The sequence below is a fragment of the Serinus canaria genome, chromosome 2 (assembly GCF_022539315.1).
Source record: "Serinus canaria isolate serCan28SL12 chromosome 2, serCan2020, whole genome shotgun sequence".
In the NCBI taxonomy this organism is placed as follows: domain Eukaryota; kingdom Metazoa; phylum Chordata; class Aves; order Passeriformes; family Fringillidae; genus Serinus; species Serinus canaria.
The window spans coordinates 105,003,517-105,028,582 of record NC_066315.1 but is presented as its reverse complement, the minus strand read 5'-3'; the positions used below and the strand labels follow the sequence as shown (position 1 = coordinate 105,028,582).

Here is a 25,066-nt window from a genome sequence, read left to right as displayed (position 1 = left end):
AGCGGAGCCGGCACAGCGGAGGGAGGCTACCGCCCGGTGGCTATCGGGCCTCCCTCTCCCCACAGCTTCCCCCGGCTGCCCGGCGGCCGTGCCCGCCCTTACCGAGCCCATCGCCATCCTGCGCATCCCTTATCCCCGCATGCCGAGCATCCCTCATCCCCGCGGCGCTGCTTACCGGGACCGCTGCAGCTCGAAGGCGGCGGCGGGGCCGGGCTGTCCAAGCTCTCCGCTGCCGCCGATGCTGCCCTGGGGGCTGGTGCGGCCGAAGGGCGCCGGCAGCACCCCCGCCGTGAAGGAGTTGAGCCGGCCGCGGCTGCCCGCCGCCGCGGCGCCCAGGAAGACGGCGGGCGGCACCTGCACAGCGGCGAAGGCGTCCTCCTCCTCCTCCTCGTCTTCCTCCTCCTCCGGGGGCTCGGCGGGCGCCGCCGGGGGGCTGCCCAGCCGCGGCGGCGGCTGCGCCTGGCGGGGCCGGGCGGCGGGGCCGTCGTTGCCCGGCGGCGGGGGCCGCCCGTCGAGGGAGATGCTGGTGAGGAAGGAGAGCGCGGCCTGCCTGCGGCGGGGGTCGCTGCGCGCCGGCGGCGGCGGCTGCGGCGGCGGCTGCGGCGCTTTCCTGGGGCAGGGCTCCGCCGGCGGCGGCAGGGGCCCGGCGGCGGGACTGCCAGGGCTGGCGGCGGTGGCGGCCGCCGCCATTGTCGGCCGGCTCCCCCTCCCCTCGCCGCTGGCCGGGCGCTGCCTCTCGCTGCCGGCCCGTCAGGCGGGCGGGCGGCGGGGCATGGGCGCCGCGGTCCCTGCGGGGTGCATGGGGGTGTCGAGGGGTGCGCTCCGCCCGGCCGCGCCGCGCTGCCCCGGGCCCCTGCCGCCCGCCCGCTCTGTATTTATAGGTGCAGCAGCCGCGCCGCCGAGCGCCCTGTGCAATAACACGGCAATCACGTGTGGGAAACGGGGCGCTGGAGGAAAACAAAAGCCCGGCCAGCAGCCCGGAGGAGGAGGGAGAAGGGTGGGTCTCGGCGAGCTCCCTCCTTTCAACCTCTCTCTCTCTTTTTTTTTTTCTTCCCTTTCACCCCCTTCCCTCCTCCTCTTTTTCCCTTCCTGGATGCGTGGGGGCGGGCGGGAGCCGGGGAAGGTGGAGTCTGTGCCCGTAGTACTCGGCACATGGCCCTCGGGGCTCGGCACAGACCGCCTCGGACCCAGGGCTACGGCTCGGCTCGGCCCGGCCCGTCTGCGGCACCGGGAGGAGCACTGGGAGCGGCACCGGGATGCAGCCTTGCCGTGCCAAGCGGCCCTGGCGCTGCCCGCTGGTTTACCCGGGTGGGGGCTGGTGCCCGGGGCAGGCGCTGGGAGTGCCCGATGGGCACGGGGGACAGTCCGGGACGGGGAGCGGCCCCCGGGGATGAGCTTGAATGCCAACGGTGCGTTCTGCGATGCGGCAAACCTGGGCTGTCCGGGTCCCTGCTGCCCCTGCTGCAATCTGAGGCGTGCGAGTGCCTCTGTGTGTGCAAGTAACATCTCAATATTAAAGCAACCTCCTCCCCAGTCTTTCCTTCAACTCCGTCCTCAACCTTTCCCTCTCTCCTGCGGCAGAGAAAGCACATTTGCTTCACTCTTTTCCAAAAGGGCATATAGCCCAAGCCCCAAATATCTGTATTCGTGTCGTCCCCAAAGTGAAGGCTGTTGAGCAGATGACTGCAGGTCTGCACCGTCTGCAGCTGTGGCTTGCGAAGGCAGGCGGCCAGTCCACCTCAGCATCGAGCTCCTTCATTCCTTCATTACTTTATTGTGATCAACTCAACCGTGCTACAAGCCTGCTTGTCCTGTGATGATAATTTCATCAACGGCTTATGTAAGGGTTGGATAACAGATACATACAAACAGAGGAACATATGGTTGTCGCAAGATAGCAACACGCGCTTTCTTCATAAAGCATTACAATGGCTTGTATTGCATTCCAGTTATAGCTGGTGGATGATTCACAAGCCATCCCAAACTGTCACAAAATATTGTGATGTCTCCTACAATTTTATCAAAACCTTGCTAATTTGATGATTAAAAGAAAAAAGGATTGATCAGAAAGGAGAACCTGATCCCATTGTTAGAGGAAGCTATGGAGCCAGGTATGTGTTTCTCTCAAAAGTGTTATTTTGAACATTCAAAGATCTTAGAATCGCTCTCTGTGACTTGGATTTACTTCTGAACCTTGGGCCTCTACTAACACTGAGTACCACAACCCCCGAATTTAGGCACCAAGTCTCTGGGGTGTGCTACTTTTTTTGGTAGGGGACACTGCATGGGCAGCATTCTGAGCAGGAGCAGCGAGAAAGGGAAGGGGAAATGATGGAGGAAAGAGATGTTTTCCAGATCACACCTTCTTGGAGAGGTTGGTGAGTGCTATTTTGAGATGGACATTCTCATTTCAGCTTGCTTTCTTGAGGTTTACACTGTTTTTTTCTTTCTTACCAGAGGATACTTCTGTGCCTGTCCCTGTGGCATGTCAAGGATGGATCATTGGGATGGAAAGTGGGTAGGCCAGAGTGCTAAACTCTCCTCCCCAGAGAAAAGCCTAACTGACATGTCCCGTCTGTTGGAAGGATGCTCTGTACCCCTGTGGTTGCAAAGTGGTTCCTTCAAACTTCTGTTTTGGAGAGGAAGGCTGAGGAATTTCATGCCTGACACCTTCGTTTGATGGCAATGCCTTTTTCTCACTGAAGGCATTGTCCCTGCAGTGGTAACCAGTGAGATGTCAGGGCACTAATGCACTTGGCTCCTGTGGGAGTTCCAGGCTTCTTTTACCACTTCTAAAAGAGTTCAGGACTTTTTGGAGGAGGACTCCTGGGTCATAGAAAAATGTCACAGCTCTGTAGCCTGGCAGTTGGTATGTTACTAAGTGCTTACCCCTGGTCCAGGGACTACTACCAAGTGGTAAATAGGTCATGGAACTCAGGCCTCCCACCTTGGAACCAGGTAAGATATACACTGGGATATTTTTTTCCTCTTGCATTTCTGAGCAGCAACAGTGTGTGTTTTCCTCTGGAGCTCAAAAACTCAGTATGGCAATGGAGTGCTGGTGTATATTTCCCAAATTCAGCTTCTCACAGTACACAGGTCAGGGAAAGAGAACAACCACCAATATGCCAGATAGGGTTCCAGAGGTTGGTTTAACTTAGGACATTCTTATGAGTGCAGAAGTGTGCTCTCCTTTCACAGGATTACTCTTGTGATGAGATAAATTTCTATCTGTTGGAAGCATTATTTTAAATGAAGCCACAACCTCTGGTTTAGAGCTACTCTGCAGCTGACCCAGAGAAAAAAGTTAGCCCTTCCCTTGTCCGTTTGTGCATCTGAATGATTTTGGCACCTGAATTCTACAAAATAATTTTTTACAGTCTCTGCTATCAGGAACATTTGTGTGAATGGTTGAGCCTATCAAACTGCTTACATTGAAATTAGAGTGGTCAGGAGAGATTGTAGGTCTTTCCAGGCCTGGCTCATCCAGCTGAGCTTACTTTGTCACTGTGCAAAGTGCTTGTCTGTGCCCACTAGCCTAAATCCTCCCATGGACCCAAACAGATGCTCTGGTCTAATATGCACAAGCTGCCTCTGGGGCATACTGTCTTTTCCAAAAATCACACTGAAGGTTGGTTAAAACATCTCTTCTATTGCAAGTGAAAATAAACCCATTTGAGAAAGCCACATACAAGAAGAAAATTACTTTTCCAGTCTGAAGCTGTTTTTGATTACAAGTGGGGTACCACAGTACAAAGATAATTGGCACATTGGAAATACCCAGTTCTCTATTTATACGTTTAGTAGCAAATTTAAATTAATGTGCACAACATAATACAAATTTTGTTTCCAGTTACTTATGTCCTTTTGATCTGTGCTTAGCAAAACTTTATGTGAAAGCATGAGCTATAGAAGTCCTGTGTGCTCCAGGATATGTGAAAATATTAAACAAATTGATTTTTCTGGTTGAACCTTTTTTGTTTTTGTTTGATGGAGAAGCAGTGGTTGACTGGAGGAAATAGCAAAGTTGAAAGGAAAACCAAAAAGGCACATTCTGGAAGCTTGCTTCTGTGACTGTTTTTTCAATAATTTCCTTCTCCAAGTTCTCTTCCAACCAACCAGCTCTACCCAAGTGCAAGTAAATGTTTTTATTTCAGAGGTCAAAGGCTTATGTAAACGGTTTGATGACAAGTGGTAATGGGAGTGATGGAGCATGATGGCTTTTTCACCCAGTGCACCGAGACCTGCAAGAGAGACTCATTGGTTGTGGGTGTTCAGAATGAGATTAGAGAAACAGTGCCTCTACATACCTGCCCTCAGAGGAATGTTAACACATGTGTAGAATCCTCGTAGTTTAAATGGTGTGGGTGCAGTCCTGCTGCAAGGCAAGTGTGTGGCCAGCAGGATGTGAAAAGCCAGCCAGAAAGGCCACAGATCTTGAGCTAAAGTTGGGGTCCCGAGTAGTTTGTCAGGCCAAGCTAAAAACTATCTTTGCACATGAGTTGAAAACTTCGCTCAGGATTTGAGTTAGAGGCAAGATTTGTGTTTTACTGAGAGTTAACTCTGAGAGAATAACCAGTCCTGAGTCACCAGTGTGAGTCACCAGGCTAGTTCTTGAGTGACTTCTGCACAGTGCTTGCTTGCTTTGGGGACAAAAACAAAGTTTCTTATTGTCACTGGTACTTGTTAGAGCTGCAGGACCTAGGCAGATAGGGGGAAGAAAGAGTAAATGCAATTGGCATTTGTAATTGTGACACTCTTGTTTTCTGTCAGGCTCAGTCAGGTAATGCTGTTGTGTGAAGTTTAGCAAAGATGTCTGGTGAGAGTGCTCCTGTAGGTGAGAACAGAGATCATTATTACCAGTAGTCTTGGATGTCACTATCAGATCCCCATAGCCAGGCAGAGTGCCTGTAGCCTGTGAGTACTCTAATCTTGCTGTGCAAGACTTTGGAGAAACAATCCAAATCCAATCTTTATAAACACTTTCTTTTTCCTTTACTTTGCACAAAAGAATTGCACTTCAAAAGGGGAAAGCAGTTGTAACATTGGAGAAATATTTGGAATGTGAATTTAATAATCCTTGTCTTTAGAAGGAGTGTCTGGCAGAAAAAAAGTTGGGGGAATTGGAACAAGTTTCACTGAGAGCCGTAGTCAAGAATGGAAATTGGATAAAGACAGTACAAATTCTTTACAAAAACTAATACTGCATCTGGATAGCGAGACCTCTTTTAGTGCCAGGCCCAAACCTTCAGTCTGTTGTAAATTTAGCCTGATTCTCAGAAATGCTAAGTGCTTGTGCTTTTCACTGGTGATTTTTGGGGAGCCTGAATGTTTTGCCTGTTAAGGGTCACCTTTGCTAATTGAAATGTAGAATTTTGACAGTCAGAAGAGTGTCACCTTCTTGGAAAAGCAGTGTTCCTTGGGTAGGATTGGTCCATGCTTGCCTCTCTGTGCAGAACCTAATTTTGCTTGCATCATTCCAGGGTAGGTGCTGACATCACCAAGTTGACATGAAACCAAATTCAAATACAGTAGTGGGAAAGTGAGAGAAATCTGTGGGCACTGACCATCATGGTTGGAGTGGTGTGTGTGAAGCAGGTGCCCTCAGCAAAGATGAAACAGTGTCTCAGATCAGCTGAGGTGTGGATGGTCAAGGCACCCAACCTGCCAATTATTTTGCTTGTCAGAGGTGTGGCAGGCATGGTATTTGTGTTTGTGTTGAAGAGTTCCTGAGATCATCAATAAGCTGGTTGTGCACATACAGGTGGTAGAACCAATTTGATAGTTGTTTGTCTGTTAAAGAATTTAGGCCATTCTAGTTAAGTCGAAACTGGCCTCTGTATCATTACTCCAATTTACTGCACCTTCACTAAGGATACTTAATTTTTTTCATTGCTAGATCCATGCTAGATCTGATTCAGGCCAAGCATTTCTTGGAAAACTGGTCAAAATGGTTATGTGAGCTCCAAGGGAAAGACCACAAAAACATGTGCATGCACACAGCAGGGGGCCTGAGGGCTTGCACACCCAGCATGGATTCCTCCTCACTTCTTTCTTCCATCCGTGAGTTTTTGAAGTTCCTCATTCAACTTAAGCTGGCTTAGAGGTTTTTTGTTGTTGTTGCTGTTGTTTTTTCACTTTAGATAATATGAATCCTTAAAGAACCCACACTACACTGGAAGCTCCATTTTACTGGATGCTGCTGAAATACTCTCCCATGTGTCAGTGAGCTTGCAGGATGACTAGACAAAACAAGGAAGATGGCCATGTAGGAACTGCAGCTGGAATGTGGCTGTTGCTGGCTCCTACTGGCTTCTACTAGAGTGATTAAATGGGAACAGGGCCACATAGCTCCTCCCTCCCCTGAAAAACAAAAACTGTGGGCATTTGTACAGAAAGCAACCCCTGTTTCTGTTTGTCCTTGTCTTCCTGCAGTTTTCTTCTTTGAAATCAGTGTTTGGGTTTTGGGTTTTTTTCAAAGTCATAAGTTAACATAGGTGTGAGGTTCAAAATGGAGTGGTCTTTATTGAAACAAGGAAGGGGCAAATGTCCTGTTTGCTTGGAAATCACCTTAGGCAGTGGTGTAAGTAAAAATCAACTTCCAACTGCAGTAGAACAGAGTGACTGGTTGCTAAGAAGAGCTGTTTTAAGGTTTTCATTAAGTGACAGCGATGATTTATCCTGTTCTTTACCATTCTGAGGCAATTTGGAATCAAGTACAGAATCACTGGACATTCAGAGGGAAGCCTGGAAGAACATCCATCTTTGTCGGTGTCTGTTAATTTTTAATCACCTCAGGATAATTTTAAAACAGGCTGCAGGTCTCTGAAACATTCATGCCAGCAAGTCGTTCAGTTTGCTGGTTGCTGAGGGTAAGAAAAGCCTCCAGTTCACAGGACAGTCAGCCCAAGGAGCTGGATGAGAAAGAAAACACTGTTGACACCTTCTCAGACACAGCCTTCAGTGAGTAAAAACACTGAATAAATAGAATCTAAGGTTCCCAGAGGGACACGCTGGTGGAGTGTCTCAGAGACTCTCCTACAAGTTCAGCTTCACTGGAAATGTTTAATATCCAAGAAAAAGAAATAAAAAATGTTAAAAGGAATTTTTTTTCCCTCCTCTTAAAAATATTCAAGGAGCGTGACTCCAAGGGGAATGCAGGAAGCAAACGGAAAACTTCTGGTGGCAGAAGCTGGGTTTTTGCGCTCGGCGTTTTCCTGTCTGCAGGCAACACGATATCCCGTAAGCACCACACTTGGTTCATTCCAAAATTTCAGGGAAGGTTTCAGAGCCATTTTAACTTTGAAAGATCCTCAGTGGGCAGTGCTCATTGCAGGCTGGTGAAAGCTTGCAGTCAGAGGGGAGAAATAAAACCTGCGCCTGCATCTTTGTGGCCTGTCACCTTGGGCCATCTGCGTGCGAGTCCCAAGGGTCTGCAGCCACTTTACCTTGCCCCCAGGACAGGGCACAAATCCTGCCTGGATCCCTTGAGCAATATTCCCGGCTAAATATTTGCCACTGGCAAATTTCCAACGTGATAAAACCCAGCCAGGTCAGCTCTGCCTCTGTTCCAGAGTGGTCAGAAAAGCTGGCACAAGTGCCTGGGCTCCTGAGAAGAAAGGTGAAATGGCAGTGACTTGGGTGGCAGGGAAATGTGGGTGGGAGGAGGATGATGGGCAGCTTCTCTCTCCCCAGACTTGTGAGCTGCCAAAGGCTGTGCACTTCTGATCTATCATGTGCCCAGCTGCAGATCTCATCCAGCCAGGTCAAGTCTCAGGCTTCCCACAGCCCCCAGAGGTCTTTCACTGCTCCCTGCTGCCCTGGGCCGTGGCTGCGGTGCTCTTGTGGGGCTGCTGCCTCCACTTCCCAAATCCTCCCACTTGCCTTCATGTTGCAATGGGAGGGAGTCCAGCCACCCGCTGGAGGAGAGCAAGTTTACCTCCAGAGGAATGGCCATGGGTGCCCCAGCTGCCCAGTGGGGTCTGCCAGGACCAGGGGGCTGCCTGTGGGGTGGGAATGTCTTACTGCCATTGCAGGGGAAAACAGCAGCTCAATCCTACCCCCAATAACCACAGCTTGCCACATACTTGTTTTAAATAGCCTGATAGCAATTAAAGCTGCTGAAAATTGGTCTAAACAGGATACATTTGTCCTCAGAATGTTTTGGCAGGAAAGTTTTGTAAGCAACAAATGGAAAATACGTAAATGGAAAGGCAATCCCCTGGCAAGACAGATCCAAAGTCTTCTGCATTCTGTGCTCAAATTGAATAGCACCTTGGTGTAATAATTTTCATGTTGAGATCAATGAGGTCGTTAAATAAATGAAGCATTCAAGTGTAGAAGAAAGTAAGGGAAGAGAGAGATGGCATTCGACTTGAAAGACTAAAATTCATGCTTCCTCAAGCACCAAGGAAAGGATAAATCCATTAAGTTGTGAAGAAATAAGACATGGGAAGAGTAAGACCTGGAAAGAATCTGTCTGATCCATCCTAAAACTTATGACAAAATAAAACTTATGGGCCAGAAAGGAAACAGAAAGAAATGGCAACGTAGCAGGAGGGTACAGCTGTCCTGGCATGGCTTTTGGTACAAACTTGGTGCATCTGCAGTTGTTTCTTTTGGGATGTTTGACACACTGGTGATTCCTTCTTCCAAAGTAAAAGTGAACAATTTAGTTCTAATTTACTTCAATGTCTTTAGAGATGGCTGGTTTTTGGGTCATCCCCCCAGGAAAAAGAGAAGAAAAAGGAAATAGTTCAGATGCACAGCAAAAAGAATTAACAAGATTTTGGTTCCCTCTGTGTGTGTGTGTGTGTGTGTGTTTGTGCATATGTGCATATATATATTTCACTTTGCCCTGTGAGCATGTAATTGTAATTTCAACTAGATATAAAAGGACATAATACATACAACTCAAACCAGAGCAGTAGAAGGAATACATAGCAGAATTATTCTGCTGGATGATTTTGGAAATGTTTGAGCTGTCTCCATGTGGCCAGAGTGACTGTGTTCCTATGGGAACAAGCTCCTTCAAAGCAAAAGGGTTTTGTAGCAAGAGTACAAAAATGCTGGCTAAAAACTTGGTGTTTAGCACAAAATTAAATATTCCGTAAATATGAAGCATTCTGCAATATTCTAATTAAATTCACTCATTTTCAAAACTAATTGAAATAGTTCCTTTCTATTCTGCCAACGAGGCGAGATGCAATCAGTCACATTCAAACCATCATTAGGACTAATGAGGACATCCTAGGTAGTAAAAGCTTGTTTGCACCCTCCATGCAAGCACAGTGTTACTTCTCAGAGCTGCAGCCTAGTGATGCTCTCCCTTTTGAAGAGCACCTTACTGCAGGTGTAATCCCATAGGCTTTAATGGGACTCCTGCCTGATTTAAGTACTGTTCTGTGGGAGGGAGCACACTGGAGTCTGGCTTTAGGTTAATGTTTGCCCTAAATGCAGATCTCTTCTGAAAAGCAAGGTCTTGCGTTATATATTTTAAGTGTTTTATGTTGTCTTAATGTTGACTTGTAGCAGGAACAATGTTTTCTAGTAGAAAACTCTGGAACTTCAAAACTCTCTTGAATATTATAAACATCATGGGATGGGTGAGCAACTGCTCACAGCTCGAGAGCAAAGTGAATGGGGTGACATCAGACTGGGCAATCCCCAAGTGTGTGGAGTTTAACAAGTGACGGATTTTGCACCTGGAACAGGGCAACCCTGGATTTGTGTCCAGGCAGGAATGAAACTCTGCAGAGTGGTGCTGTGGAAAAGGGACATGAAGGCCTTGCTTGGTGGCAAGTTGGATATGAGGCAGCCAGGAGGGCCAGCCATGTCCTGGGGTGTCTCAGGCACAGCATTGCCAGCTGGGCAGGGATTGTCCTGCTCTGCTCTGCACTGGGACAGCCTCACCTCGAGCCCTGTGTGGGCACCACAGCATATGAAAGTTGCAAAGCTATGAGAGAACATCCAAAGGAGGCTCCAAGGGGAAGGACCTAGAGGAGAAGCTGTACGAGGAGTGGCTGAGGTCATTTGGCTTGTTCAGCCTGGAGAAGAGGCTGAGGAGAGACCTCCTAGCAGTGCACAGCTTCCTCTCAAGGGAAATGGAGGGGCAGGTACTGATCTCTCCTCTCTGGTGACCAGGAGCCAAGGCAGTGGCATGAAGCTGTGTCAGGGGAGGTTTAGGTTAGATATTAGAAAAAAGTTCTTCTCCCAGAGGTTGGAACAGGCTCCCCAGGGAAGTGGTCACAGCACCCAACCTGACAGAGCTGAGGAAGCATTTGGACAATGCTCTCAGGCACATGGCACTCAATTCTTGGTTTGTCCTGTGCAGGTCCAGGAGCTGTACTTCAGTGATCCTTGTGAGTCCTTTCCAGCTTGGGATATTCTGCAGTTCTATGAAATGCCTTGAAAAGAAGGGATTCTGGGGAACAAAAACATTAATTTGAGCCGTTGGTCAGAGACCAGAGCAATTGCTGCAGCTAGCTGAATACTTATTTGAATCTGTATTCTGAGTGTTCATTCCCTGATGTGAAGCTGATCAAAGGTATCTGTGCTTTACTTTTAACTCTGGGCTGCTGCAGTGGCCAGCCAAGTAGTTTTTATGTCTGTAAGTGATCAGGGAAACAGAACTTCACCTGCAGTTCTTTGCCAGCATGTAATGAATGAACAGACTGGAAGTTAGAGGAACACTAGAACTGAGATTTCAAGGCAAGATTGTAAATTGGGGGAATTACACAGTTAAATGGAGTCAGAAGTCCTGTACATCAAGAGTAGGTCTGTAAATGAAACCCCAAGTGTGGTCTCGTTAGGCTCCATCTAGTACTAGAAGTGCAGAAATACCAGTTTTCTAATGCAAAGAAATGAAACAAGGATGCCAGAGCTGTGTCCTCCAGTCAGGGTCTTATCACTCCAAGACCCCTCTTAACCACTGCTCAAATGCCTTCTCTGGCTCTGTTCTTAGTCCTGGTTCATCTCCATCTTGTTCTATATCTGCTGGCATAGCCCTGGTTTGCCTCACTGCTGCTCTTAAACCAACACAGCTTCTCTTGCACCCTGCTTGAGGTTCTGAGGGGGTCAGGGTGGGACATAAACATGCTACAGGTGTGGGGACCATTTGTGAGTGCCATTTCCCCTGTCACCCTTAGGGAAGAGTGTGGTGAGGAGGCCCTAAGAAGAAAATCCTAAAGGTGCCTAAGAAACCTTTATGTTTAAGGCAGCAGTGAAAACATGCAAGGAGGTTTTTGGTCATGTTGTGGTAGGATTGACACTTGGCGTTGAGAAACTTGAAGCACATTTCAGGAGTTGTCTTTGCTGATTTACATGGTACTGGTGTTTTCGACCACCTCAGCAGCTCACAAGAGCCCTTGAGGTGCCACCTGCCTGTACAGTTTCACCTGAGTGATTGTGTATTTTGGGAGGTGTAAGCTTGTTTACACCTGTGAGGAAAAAAAAAAAAAAACAAAAAAACCAGGAGGAACAGGCTATAGAGAAATGCTTGAAAATGGCAGAACTTCAATTAGTGTTGAATTTCCTCTGTTTAACATCAAGAAATTTCCTAGTTTAAATTTCATGCTGCTCCAAACAGTAATGACATGTTGTCACCTCTCCCTATTTTTGTTCTTAAGAATTCATAGCAATTTTAAACTGCCTGACACCTAATCAGCATTTCCATGGACCAAATGCACTATTTGATACTGTATCATCAATCATACTCTGCCCTTGGAAAAAACAAATTGTAGTTTCTGTCTTCAGATCAGCCCTTGCAGCTCACAGGAGAGCCACACAGTGAAAACATGGGTGTGTCAATGCTTTCTAGGCTTGATAAGACCTGAATTTGTTTGAACAGCCATCTGCTGGTCTTGAGCCTTTAGTATTTGCTTGCCCATAGAATGAGATAGGTGAGGGATATGTTGTTTTTATTGCTCTGTACGATATACCTGGATTGCAGAGAGAAGCAGGAGGATGATGGCCCATGAAGGTAAGAGGAAGACAAATGCATGTAGGGTAGTCTGTCCCAGACCTTCAAATGCTCAAATTCAGCTTGCAATTGTTTCTGAAGTGGGCATTTCTAAAGGGCATCAAGCCAAGTAATTTTAGGCCAAAGTTGTGGCTATTTAAGGAAATACATTACAGGGCATGGAGTGACTCCCATGAAACATAATTTTAATTGTGCCTGAATCTGTGCAGTTTTGCCCCAGTGTAGAGCCAGAGAAGCAGTGAGATAGGGCTCTGTAGTGCTCCATGCCAAACAGAGTGAGAGCCAAATCCCAGAGGGTAACAAATCACATTCATGGACAATCTTTGTTTTCCCTCTCCGCTTTGAATATTCCCTTACAAGTGTTACAAAATACGAATTCTATAGCCTCGTGTGGGTGAAACCTAGAAAGAGCAAATCCCCGTGTGAAACCTGCCAGCCCATTTGCAGGATAAACCCTGTTTTGTGCCAGCGTGTCCCGCTTTGAATCGGCAGTGTCCTCTCCGCAGACAGCACCCGTGTGGGTCATCGGCACTTCCCTGAGGGTGTTTTTAGAGGGGAGGAGGTGCGCAGGTGGAGAAAAATGGTGTGCAAGAGAAACGGGACGTGGTGCCGGACCTGGGATTGCTCCCTGCCCTCCTGCAGCATCTCCTCTGGCAGCAGAGTGGCACTGCGCGCACAGCAGATGATTTCAGCAGGCTCTTTGAAGTCCATCGAAGCGATCCTTAGGGCAGTGTGACCAACTCACGGCTTTATTTCGTTCGCGTTAGCTGCATGAGGAAGAAAGCACAGCCACTGGATGCAGGACGTGGCAACACTTTGTCCTGAGCTGAAGCACGGGAGCTTCATCAGGACCGACTGCCAGAGGAACATAATTTTTGCCCTCTCTTTCTTCCTGACCAGGGCCAATGGAGCTGTTTTTCCAGTGAATTTCCAGCTAGGATATTAAAAGAAACTTCTCCCCGAAAGCTTCTGCCTTGAAGCAGCCACCCTGTATTTGCCTTTGTTCTGTAACATCTCTCTGTGATGTTCACTGGGGCTCTCCTCTCCAAGGCTATCCCCTGTGCAGCTGAAATTAACCCCTCTGCAATCTTAGAGAGCACGAATATGCTGCTTCAGTCACAGTGACACTATTTGAAGGACTTAGAGGCATCCTGCCTTGGTGACAGTCTTCTGAATGCCACCCATCAGGTACATCATAACCCAAACTGGATGTTCTACTGTGCCTCACAAATACTTTGTAATTAAGTCACTAGGCAATAGGGTTGTGTCTTTGTTTTGCTTGTTTGTGTTTCAATCATCATTATTTGCACCCAAATTCTAAAGTCTGTGGTTAGGGCACCTGCGGTCAAATTTCCTTTAACTCTTGCTGAGGGGAGAAATTGAGCCACGGCCTTATGATCTGAATATAAGCAAACAATCTGTTGTGACAAACTCACAGGGGGATAAAAAAATATGATGATTCAAGGCAACAGTATCCTCAACCTGAGATCATCATTTTCTCAAAGGCAGGGGGTAACAGCTGCTTGTTCATCAGAGGATTATATCTTCCTGCTGTTACTGCTGTGACCCTAAATAAAACCTCTAATGCCAGCACAGCAGCATGGCCGGAGAACACAGTGGTGTAAGGAATAAGTCCCTCCTTTCTGATTTGGGGAGTTTTCTGTGGGCAGTGTTGTCTTTCTGGAGCATTAACTGAATTATTTTTCCTGTTAGTTCTAGAACTTGGAGATTCAAATAATCTCCCTCCTATCACAGATCCCTTTCTAAAATTGTAAGTGAGGTGTTCCTGTCCGGCTGAAAATGTAATCGAAAGGCATATACAAATGTAGTGTTTAATTCCAAGACTTTCCTGTATTTAGATTAAAAACCTCCTGGATTCTAAAGCTTAGGTTGTGCTGGGTATAAAAACACATGTTCATCCAAGGCCACAACATGAATGAATGTGAGCATTAAATTCTGCTGACCATTCACTTGAAATTTTTTCTGCCGCATGTGATTCCAGGACAAATATTGATTGAATAACCTCTGTGTGTGTGTGTTGTGTGTGTGTGTGAAGTGTGGTCTAACACCCAGAGTGACCTTTCTCTTCCATGTCTAATCACCAGCGATAGCTGTAAGCTTCCTTTTGTATCAAAAATCTTGTTTCATAACCCAGCTCTCCTGCTCTTTGGAACCTGAGTTTCTCCATTTGTTTGTTCAGCCAGCTGAGGTCTGCTGGGATATTTCTCTGTTTGATTTGCTTGTTAGCTTTGTTGCTGGCTGAAATGGCCTGGGCATGGTTTGTTCAAGGCTTTTGTTTTCTTTTCTGGAAGGCTTGGTGGAGGGTTTTGTTCTCCACAAGTCAGGCAGCATTGCTGCCCGTGAGGTTCGCCTCGCTGCCCGCTGCGCACCCACCCGGGCAGGTGGCACCGTGTCTGTGCACGCACATGGGCTCTGAGCATCCCCTGGCCTCTCAGGGGGTATCCAATGGCTCTTCCTTTTCATTTACAAAAGCACTGGCTGATGCTTTGACATGCTGATTTTTTGGGCCACAGCCTCTCTCTTTTCCTGTCTTTCCTTGTAGAGGGGCTGAGCCCCCGGGGCTGATGGAAGGAGAAGCGAGGTCAGGGCTGGTGTTTGTTGGGACTGGCTTAATCAGAGCTGGGGAAATACAGGGTGCAGCAGAGCAAAGGAGTTTGAGTGAGATAGCTGCTGGTTCTCTCTCCGTTCCCCCCTCTCTCTGTCTCTCCCTCTTAGAGATGTTCCTTACTACAGGGAAAAGAGACAAGTATGATAATTGTCCCTATAGTCACTTTCCACATTCACAGAGTGCCATGTATAAGGTCTTTATAGAACAGGTATCTCCTCTGAAGGTTTTGCATGGGAAACTTGGGGAAGAACTGCAGCCTCCCCCACCATGCTTGTCCATACCCAGCCACCCTTCTTGTCTGCAGAACATGACCTATGGTGGCAGCCGGAGCCTGGATTTAGTTGTCTTCTATTTGTGCCATCATCAAAACTACAATAGTTCAGGCCTCCAGTTCCCACCAGGGATGCGTGCATTTGTGTGCACACATTGCTCCCTTCCAGCCTAAGAAACAATATTATTTATTCTCATGTCAACTAAAAATACTCATTTTGTTTTTCCTAACATTGTGATTCTTAGTTCTCTATATAAATATATATAAATAAACATGCACTAAATATATATTGGTAAATATATACTCTATATATACACACACCCATACACACACACACACACACACACACACATATATATATATATATTCCTTCCCTCCCATTTCTGTCTTTTCTCACAGTCCAAGAAGTCCCAGTGAGAGGACAGTAACTTTCCATCACAAATGCTTTTCCTGTGACTGTTTTTGTTTTCCAAGCCTGTCACATGAAAATAGACATAATATTTTCATTTTGGTTGTCTGTAAATAAAGAGAAATTTGACTTCCAGAATGTGTTCCTAGAACAAATCAAGTTGTTCTAAGATTACTCCCTTTCTAAATAACACTTACAATTTATGTGCAGATAACCCCCTAATTTAAAAGTACTGTGATGATGAACCAAAATCTCTGTTACACAGTGGTTAATTACAACAGTTTCAGTTTTGGTTGGTATTTGCTAGTTATTACTTATTAGTTATTCATACCGCAAACAAATAGGCTAACAGCTTTTTGTTATATTCTCTTAGAGACGTGATTAAAACCAAATTTTAGCCTTCACAGATCCAAGCCTGTGTCTGGAGCCATGCACGTGCCAAAACGAGGAGAGGAAGGGCTATGGGAAACCCTCTTCTTTCCCTGCCTGTCCTAATCCAGCTGGTAAAGTCTGGTGGACAGATTTCAGCTGCCAGCAGGGCTTCTCTGAGGACTGCATCCTCTTCCTCCTCAGCATAATGGCAGGAGATTACTTTCCCTGAGGATTTTTTAGGAAACAGTCTATACTCGTAACATTAGCTCAGCTGGTGGAAAGCAGCAGTGCCCCAAGCTGGCATTATGGTTGTTAGGGAGAAAAGTACCTCTTACAATTGAGCATTGCACCTCCTGAGATCCTCCTGGGACCTCCAGGTGGGTCACCAGTCACTGTGATACTGTCAGCATCTGCTGGCTCGCCTGCTCCCTCTCCTTGGCTGCAAGTTATTGCTGGACTACGGCTCATCCCCTCTGCTTGAGGGACAGAAAGCAAGACCTGGAAGGAACTCCACATCACCTGACATTGGGTTTTTTCTGCTGTGAGCATGCATTACCAGTCAGGCCCATGGCATAGAGGCAATCTCAACACAATCTGAAAGGAAAATATGGAAATATTTCCTTTAATGCACAGCACAGGGATCCTGCTATTGACTCGCAGCTTTTAGCTGACTCCAAGCTGCACAAGCATTTGGCAGGATGGCAGGATGCTGATGAACCTTGGTGCTGGGGCATATGAGGTGGCACAGTCCCTTGGACACATTATGTTCACTTCCACTAAGATATCTGCTTATTTCACATGGAAACAAACCTTCCTCCTCCATGGAGGGTGAGAGCAAGCTTTGTATTCAGATGATGGTCCAGTGAATAACCTCTGGTACAAGAAATCTCTGAACTTCAGGAAGCTGGGATGCTGTGCTGCAGGAAGAACAGCTTGCTACACTTTGTTCTTTTCTAGACTTTTTCTTCAAGTCACAGCAGTGGTTTAGTGGAGGTGTTCTTCCTACTGCTGCCTTCCATTCTTAAAATTTCCACCAAGGTGAAAGGGGAGGTTTGTTGGGGTCTGTCTCTGAGTGAGGAAGACTGTTCCTGCAGCATGAATGGATGCTCAGTGTGCTGGTGTGGAACAGATTGTGCCAGACCATTCTGCTTTTGAGTCACTGTATTGACTGCTTACTTTGACCTCTGTGATTCACTGTCCATCTCCCTGGCACACATTTTAGAAATCCCTGCTCCAGAATTATTTACCTGCTGAGGGAGCAGACTGAATATTAGGTGGAGGATGGAGAGATCCTTGTTCCTTTGCTTACAGCATGCCCAGTTAGAGGTTGTGGTGTGTTGACCCTGGCTGGATGCCAGGGGTTTATCAAAGATGCTCTAACACCCCCCTCCTCAACTGGACGGGGGAGATAAAAAGTAACAAAATATACAGAAAAGCTCATGGGTCAAAATAAGGACAGAAAGATCATGCACCAACTGCTATCACAGACAAAACAGGCTTGACTCCAGGAAATTAATTTATTACTAATCAAGTCAGAGTAGTGTAATGAGAAATAAAATCCAGGTCTTAGAACACGTTCCTCCCATCTCTCCCTTCTTCCTGGGCTTAACTTCACTCCCAATATATCTCCCTCTTTCCCCAAGGGGCACAGGAGGATGGAGAAGGGGGTCTCCCCTGTCTCTTGAGACTCCCTGACCCCATGTTCATGGCTGCTCTGCTATCCCAAGGAACTAAACTAAGAAGAGGGAACTGCTTATCTAAGCAGAGGAAGAGGTGAGGGACCATAGGTCTTTCTCCTTCCCAGTCTCGGGGAAGAGACCTCAGGCAAGGTAGAAATGCTCTGGCATTAGAGAGGAGATTGGCATACAGGCACAAGCCAGGGAGATGGGTGCCTTGTGAAAAAGGGGTAACAGTCTGAGGTATGCAGTATGCTGCAGAATGGGACAAAATACTTGCAAGGAAAATTGCATGTTGGTATTGGGCCCTGGCAGTGTTGTTCTGGGCTCCGTGTTACCCCATGCAGCTGGTGCATTATCCACAGAGTCTGTGTTATGACTTTTAAATTACTATACTCCTCCAAGTTTTAATTTTTTTTCTTATCATGAGGCTGTTGGGTAGAATAAAATCCTTACTCACACCCATCTAGAAGCTGAAAATGTCAGTGGGGCTGAAAGTGGTCTCTGCTGAGGGACTATCATGTAGAGATGTACTCCACACTCCTGCTGGTACAGCTGCTGGAGGCAGAGGGTGTTCCTGCTTTGTTGTAGCACAGTCATACCTGAATGTGGGGGGTGGATGTCAATACAGTGTGATGCAGATGGTGACAGATGCCTGTCCCCACCCTGCAGGCAGGACTCTGAGTGACCTTTCTGCCTATCAAAGCACCTGCAGAAGCACAGCTCCAACAGAAGCAAACATGAGGTTACAGTATAGAGAAAAAGAGGTGGCCAGATGATGTTGGACGCCCAACTTGCAAAAACACCATCAGGTAAACCCAAGGCCCCAGGAACAGCCTTATGGAAGTGATATGTTTATTGCTTCCTTTTTTGTTGTTATTTGTTGGGATTTTTTTCCTGTGGGTTTTGTGTGAGGTTTTTTTGGTTTTTTTTTTTGGTTGGTTGGTTGGTTGGTTGGTTGGTTGGTTGAATTTGGGCTTTTTTTTCTGTGTTTGCTATTGCCTCCTTCATGCAAAAGATTAGAAATCAGGAATTAATGCTTCTTTTCTTTTTTTTTAACCTAAGGCTGCAATTGAAATTTCCAGCACAGGACCCTGTCACAGCCCCAGCTGTGTGTGCATCTCCTTTGATGATGCATCTCCTAGGACTGCCCTGTATCAATGCATGGCTTAAAAAAGGTTACGTTTTTAAGGGAAAGTGAGAGTGTGGACCAACTACTCAGACATAGCAATGCTTGCAGGAGAGAAACTGTCCCACTTGGGACCAAAAGGCAGACAAGGAGATAAGGCTGACCTGCTTCCACTGTGCTGTTTGCTATCCTGGTGGGAGGACATGAGGCATCACCTGTACAATTTCCTGTCTCTGCTCGGTTGGGCAGTGGCTCAGGTGTTCCAAACAGCATCACAGCCAACCCAACCCTGTCATCCTAGCAGGTACTGAGGTGACATTTCTACTTGATACCACAATGCAGGGTCTGAAAGGGAATTTTGAAGGGTCTCGGGGGATTTTAAAGGGTTTGAAATCTTTCCATCACTTTGCTTTCAGAAGAAGGGTTTCACTGTGCTTATTCATGGTTTTGATGCTTGGAGCAAACAGATGCTTGTTTAGAATTAGGTCAGATTTCCCAGACTCGTAGGAAATACTCTCTGCTGTATTTTGCACTGTTTAGTACCCAAAGCTAACCATGCAAACTGTCCCTGTGAAAAGTCTGAGCTGTTCCCCCACCCAGGGCACTTCTTGTTCATGCTGAGAGGTCTCAGAGTATGAGCAGTCAGAGACCAGCTGTGCATGGGCTTGAGAAACTTATGTAAATATTGCTGCTTTGAGGCTGGCATTGAGAAGGTGCTGGGCTAAATGATTTATCAGTGTGCTCAGTGCTGATGCTGAGAGGGTTCTTCTCAGGTTGGCTTTTATCACTGACACCTCCTTATGGAGTCTCATTTACTGGAAAATTCCTGGTAACTGGATAGTGGGAGGGACCTGCAGTCCCAGGTCATGTATCTTATGATCTTGAGCTGGAAGCTGAGCAATCCCTCTCAGCATGAGAGAATGAAATCCGCAGGCACGGCCATCCTGGAGGCATGGCCTTGCATTAGTTAAATTTGATGGGAGAAGCTGCACCCTCTACACTACTGGCAGCTAGAAGTTTCTCCCTCCATAGTTTGTTTCTCTAATTTTTCATGGTGGCTGTGCAGCAGTCAGAAATTGCTTTCCCCTGTACAGGTCCTTGAGCAGCCACCAGCAGAGAATGGGTGGACCCCATGTGTCTGTAAGCCTTCCCTGTATAAGAAAAAAATCCTTCATTTAGAAACCCCAATAGTCTAAAACTCATCTTAGGCCACTTATTTATTCCCACTGCCTTCAGCAGAGCAGAGACCTGGGCATGTGGGTTTGGAGGTCACTGGATTCAGCAGCCCAGCAGGTAAAATAGTCTGTAGGCAGGTTGAGTATGAATTCCAAACTGGCACAAACTCAAACCCTGTATACATGTGGCCCCACACCACCACCACCCAGTGTGGTGGTTAAAGCCCAGCTGGCAGCTCAGCTACTCACTCACTCCTGCCTGGTGGGTGTCCAGTGACCTCCAGGAAAGCCAGACTCCATCACACCTGATGGTAGCTTGGGAAGACAAACTCCATCACTCTGAGCATCCCTCCCTTCCTCCTTCTTCCCCCAGCTCCACATGCTGAGCATGATGCCATATGGTTTGGAATGCACCCTTGGTCAGCTGGGATCAGCTGACCCCTCCCAACTCCTTGTGCATCCTGGGCTCCTGCCTGCAGTGAGGAGCACAGGAGCCTTGACCCTGTGTAAGCGGTGCTCAGGCACAACAAAAACATGTCTGTGTTTTCAACACTCTTTTCAACACAAATCCAAAACACAGCCCTGCACGAGCTACACTGAAAAAACCAACTCTATCCCAGTCAAAACCAGCACACCTAGAAAACACAGCACTTGCACAAACAGCACAACAGTTTTACTTCTGTCCCTCTATGTATCTGATCCACAGACAGGTCTGTGTGTTGGAAATACATGCAGACACACCATGTGAGCAGGAACTGTCCTCATATATCCAATCTGTCCAATCTATCCAGCACTTACTGGCACCTGGGGGCACAGGAGCCCCCAGAGGGTTCCAGCCCCACTCATGTGCAGAGACAAACACCTACACGAGGCTATGGACCCCTCCTGTAACCAGGCATGGACACCCAGCCCACCTGGCAGCTGGCCCTGGATGCCCTTATCAATCTTTGGACACACACACATATGCAGACAGGTCTCACAGTGGACTCCAGACCTCACACTCTCCCCTGTGCTTGGCCTGGATCAGTAGCCAGCTCCTCCTGTTTTACAGGTAGGGATGGAGAAATATCTGGCCAGAATACTTCTGCTTTGATATCTGTCTCCCAAGCCACCTATTCCATTTGCCTGCCAGCAGCAGTAGGGAGCCTCTACCCAGGGATGTGGCTGGACACAGTTTGTTGAGCAGACAGGACAGGTGGCAGCAATGAGGTACAGGGCATGGCCAGACAAGGGCACTGACTGGTCTCTTATCTCCCTTAACTCTCACCTATTCTTTATCCCTGAAGCCACCACAATCCCTCCCTTTTGCCACTTCTGATTCCTCCCCATAACATCCTCTAAATTTGTTGCATCCCAAGACATTGTTCCCCTGCACCCCATAATGTGCCAAAGCCCTCAGGTGAGCCTCTCCTCTTGTCTCATCCTGATGGATATCACCCTTGGCCCATGGGGCTGAGGCTTCCCTGGGACAGTCCAGCAAAGGGCAGGGAGTGATCACGTCCCCAGTGAGGTCATCAGGGTCTCCCTGCCTTTTGTCACATAACAACACTGGGTCTGGCATTTGAAAGCCTTTTTGTCCTCTCAGGTCACTTTGCAAGCTTTGCTTAAGTAAAAGCAGAAACTTATACAATCTTTGGATTTTAGGGGCTGCAGCTTTGTTGATACAACAACTGTGGGCTTGGTGATGAGTTCAGGACCCTCAAAAGCAGTGCAGCAATGAAAATAGGAAAGGGGAATGGTCTGAAAACACAACCAAAATACCTGATTGCACACACATAAGCAGTAAAAGAGGAAGACCTCAGAAGTGCTGGCAGTAGGCCAGGAAAACACTGGAATTTCACATGTTGAAAATTCATCAAACCTCCTTGATATAAAGTTTCAAGCAGGCCACTTCTGAGCAATAAATGAGTCTGTATTATCCCAAAGCCTTAAAAAATTGAATAGGCTAGTGAGTGGGAGCTTGGAAATCCTCCCTGAAAAATTCTTCCCTTCATCTTCAGCCATGGCCAAGGAATAGCAGGTCTTTTATGTTTTTGATTTTTTTTTAGCTTTCAAAAAAATGAGAGATGTGCAGAGCACCAGACATTCTGCTTGAGTACTGCAAAGACAGCAGCCACACACATAATCACATTATCTTACTTTTCTACACTCTATCCTTGATATTTTTCCACTTGCATGGTTTATTCTTGGCTACTATATAGCATAAATCTATACAAAAAATTTAGTTCCATTTGTCTCAGTGCTAAAAACACAGCAAAGAGGCAATAGGATTTAAAATACAGTACGCCAGTTTGAAGCATTTGATTCAACAGCCATCACCTGCATGATGGCACAAGGAAAGCTCCTAGAGTAGGTTTTTACAGATGGGTGAGTTTTGAAAGTGGCAGTAGAGTAGGCCAGGATCTGACCAAAATGGTCTTGGAGCATCCTAAAGTTAACATGCTTCTTTGAGAAAATGAAATATTTTCACACAAAGCTCCCTCCACATGAGTTGCTCTCTGCTGTTACCCCTCCTATATCTGAGCTTTCTGCAATGGGATGTGAATTACTGCACCTCGCCTTCGGAGTGCTGCACTCCATCACGTTTTAGAGCATCTTGAGTCTCTTGCCCTTAGAAATAAGGGCCCCTTTTCAAAACACTTCCAGTCTGAGCTGAAAGCCTGAATCCAGAATTGTGGGAGAGATGGGGAATTGTGAGAGAAAAGATTTCACCACCAGGAGTGCAGGCCCTTGATGGCCCTTGGCAGGCAAGCATCAGTTTTGCTCCTGGAAATGGATGTATATCTAGAACTTGAAGAACAAAATAAAGCAGGGTGCTGCCTCTAGGTAGCAAATTAGACTGGCAGAAAGAAGAAATGTTTGGTTTTGGGAGTCTCCTCTGAGTCTCATAACTGCATATTGAAGGCAGCTCCCTCTGGAATGACTCAGTGTGTGCTACAGCTCATGGGTGTCCTTGCTGGGTGTAGAAGAGCTGCCATGGGTTTTGGGGACATGGGTGAGAGCCCCTAGAATAGGTCACGTCAAGTCTACAGACCCATTTGGAATAACCATTTGTAGCCTCTCTGAGTAACAAATGCCTTAAATCTTACTGATCCTATTCTCACGTCCTTCCCAGATCAGTCCTAGGATAAGCAGATTCTGCAGAAGTTTTCTTCTGAGAAAGCCCATGACAGCTATTTTTATATATTCTGAGTTGGAAATTGTTGACATCGCAAAGGGAAATATATTTTAATAGCAATTGTTTCAGTGCCAGCTCACATTTGCTTTAACATAAATGCCTTTTTATAAATGAACCCAGTTCTGTGAGAAAATCATACACGCAGTAACTTCAAAGAGCTGGCACTGCCTGGAAACCACCAGTCTCCACAGCACATACCTGTCTTTTAAAAGAAATACTGATCAGGTTTAATGACTTGTGAAATAAGTAATGTATTTCCACAATACTGTATCAGAACAACACGACCATTTAATGTCTCGACAAAATTTTCACAAAAGCCTCCTTTGCTTATCCTTAGGGTGAAGTGCCACCAATCCCTGGCTCAATGCTCTCTGTTAACCACAGCAGAAGATGGAGCAGATGAGACATAAATGCAATTCCTTTCTTGGGAATGCACAGTACTTTTCCAGGATTGCTAAGAAAATATTCTTTCTCAACACTCAGAGGCTGAGGAATAAAAAAGGCTTTCTCACACCACCCCTCTTACAACACAAGTTTGAGAAGAAGAAAATCATATTTTCAATGATTTCATGTGCTTCTCTATTACTGAAAAAGAAAAAAGAAGTAGAGAGAAGTATGGCTAAAAAAAACATACTTCACAACATTTTACATTTCTTTTCTTCTTTGCTGAAGTCAAATTATTAGGATTAAACTTCAAAAGTCCCATTGGTTTCTCTGAATGGTTTGCCAAGCATTTACTGATCTATTAGCAATTAATAGAGTGTGCTTGGCAGGCTAGCAACCTGGAAAGTATTCATTTCATATCCAGCAAGAAAAACACTTCAGAAACACATATAAAGAGTGCAGTGATTTAAGAGAGGGTTGTCATGATGAGTTTGAGTTTCTTGCCTGCTTCTATTAATTTGACAGTAATGATATAAGTTCGATTGCTAGGGCAGAGTGAAATACTTCAAGAAGTCTAATATTTCAAACTCAATTATTTTATATTTCATTTAATGGAAAATTTTGCTCTATTGTTCCAAAGTGTAAGACTACTACAATTTGAGATGCAGGATATTTCCATGGAATAGCAATTGAAAATTAGATTTTCTGACTTGCAGCTATAGCATCTTGATTCTAATTATATTCATCCTTACATTTGTGTGAGAGGGGACCTGTATTTTTGCAAACCGTCTTAAGTAAAAGAAAATTTGAATTAAAATAATTGTCTCTTCTAGGACATCTGTTCAACATTAAAAGAGTATCAACTCATTATCTGATACACATTATCCAAGATAATGTTAGCTTTTCTTCATTTTATGCTTCTTTTCAATTGCAGCTTAAATTCCCAAGCTCTCTGAAATGGTGAGTCATTAGGAATGTAATTTCAAAGACTGTATTTAATCTCTTTATCTTTTCCCACAACTGATTTACCCAAGGGCACAAGTAAGGCACACAAAACATATTCCTAAAGGCCCCTAAATTGCTATTTCTTTCCTATCTAGCTTTATTTTATTCTCACTTTATTTAAAACTGCTCTAAAAAGACTCATAGAGTTGGTAATTTTGACTGTGAGGGAATTGAGCAGCTTTTATCACCATATGGATTGGAGCTGATGACTAGCTCTGAATTTTGTCTCCTTTGCTTCTTGTTTCATATGTGTTTGATCCACAGCACTGTCTCCTGTCTATTCCTACTGGCTCTGGAATACAGGCATATAAAGTTTGGTCCTCTGTATGGCTACATTTTTTTTTTCTTAAAGCATTCTCCACATGAAATTGTTGCCTTAAGTAGGAACCATGCCAAGTTAGGTACTAAGTAACTGAAAATAAATTAATTCAAAACAGGTATTAAAGTTAGTGACAATCAAAAGTGAAAAAAACCCCAAACCCAAGCAAAAAATCTAACCAATTTCTCCTTTGAAATTTAAAGGCCTGGGTAGACCACTCAGAAATAAGAAAAGGGGGGAAAGGGAGATCTTCTCTATTTCCAAATTGTTGTTAATATTTTATTTATTCTGGTACAGTACCTGAAATATATTAATGTGCATTATCACCACATGTGTGTAATATCTTAGTAGAAGACATGGTGTAGAATAGAAGTACACGTGGAACTCTTCCTACAATTATTTCTGGGGACATTTTCCTCTCTTTTCTTGTCTGAATATGTCATGGATGTCATCAGTTTGTACTGATAACTTTGTTGGTGCATTGGTTAGTTCCAAGTGTAGTCACTTACCGGTGCATCAAGCATGTACCAAATGTTACC

At 45.9% G+C, this 25,066-nt stretch overlaps 2 protein-coding genes across 3 annotated transcripts in view; one reads left to right on the top strand and one right to left on the bottom strand.

Moving 5' to 3' along the window:
• CABLES1 (Cdk5 and Abl enzyme substrate 1) overlaps positions 1–869 on the bottom strand; it is a 70,914-nt gene extending 70,045 nt beyond the window's left edge. The window contains exon 1 of one of the 2 annotated variants that reach the window (XM_050970760.1): positions 176–869. In XM_050970760.1, coding sequence (XP_050826717.1) covers positions 176–690 — 515 coding nt within the window. In that variant the 5' untranslated portion in view covers positions 691–869. The remainder of the gene's footprint in view (positions 1–175) is intronic. The other variant, XM_030227620.2, reaches the window with a different exon arrangement.
• LOC127059259 (elastin-like) lies at positions 140–24,054 on the top strand. Its single transcript, XM_050971026.1, has 5 exons — positions 140–2,378; positions 2,458–6,963; positions 7,137–7,242; positions 18,010–18,149; positions 23,157–24,054. Exon 1 carries the CDS (start codon positions 140–142, stop codon positions 1,673–1,675), a length of 1,536 nt encoding a protein of 511 aa, XP_050826983.1. The 3' UTR covers positions 1,676–2,378; positions 2,458–6,963; positions 7,137–7,242; positions 18,010–18,149; positions 23,157–24,054.
• The last annotated feature ends 1,012 nt before the right edge of the window (positions 24,055–25,066 follow it).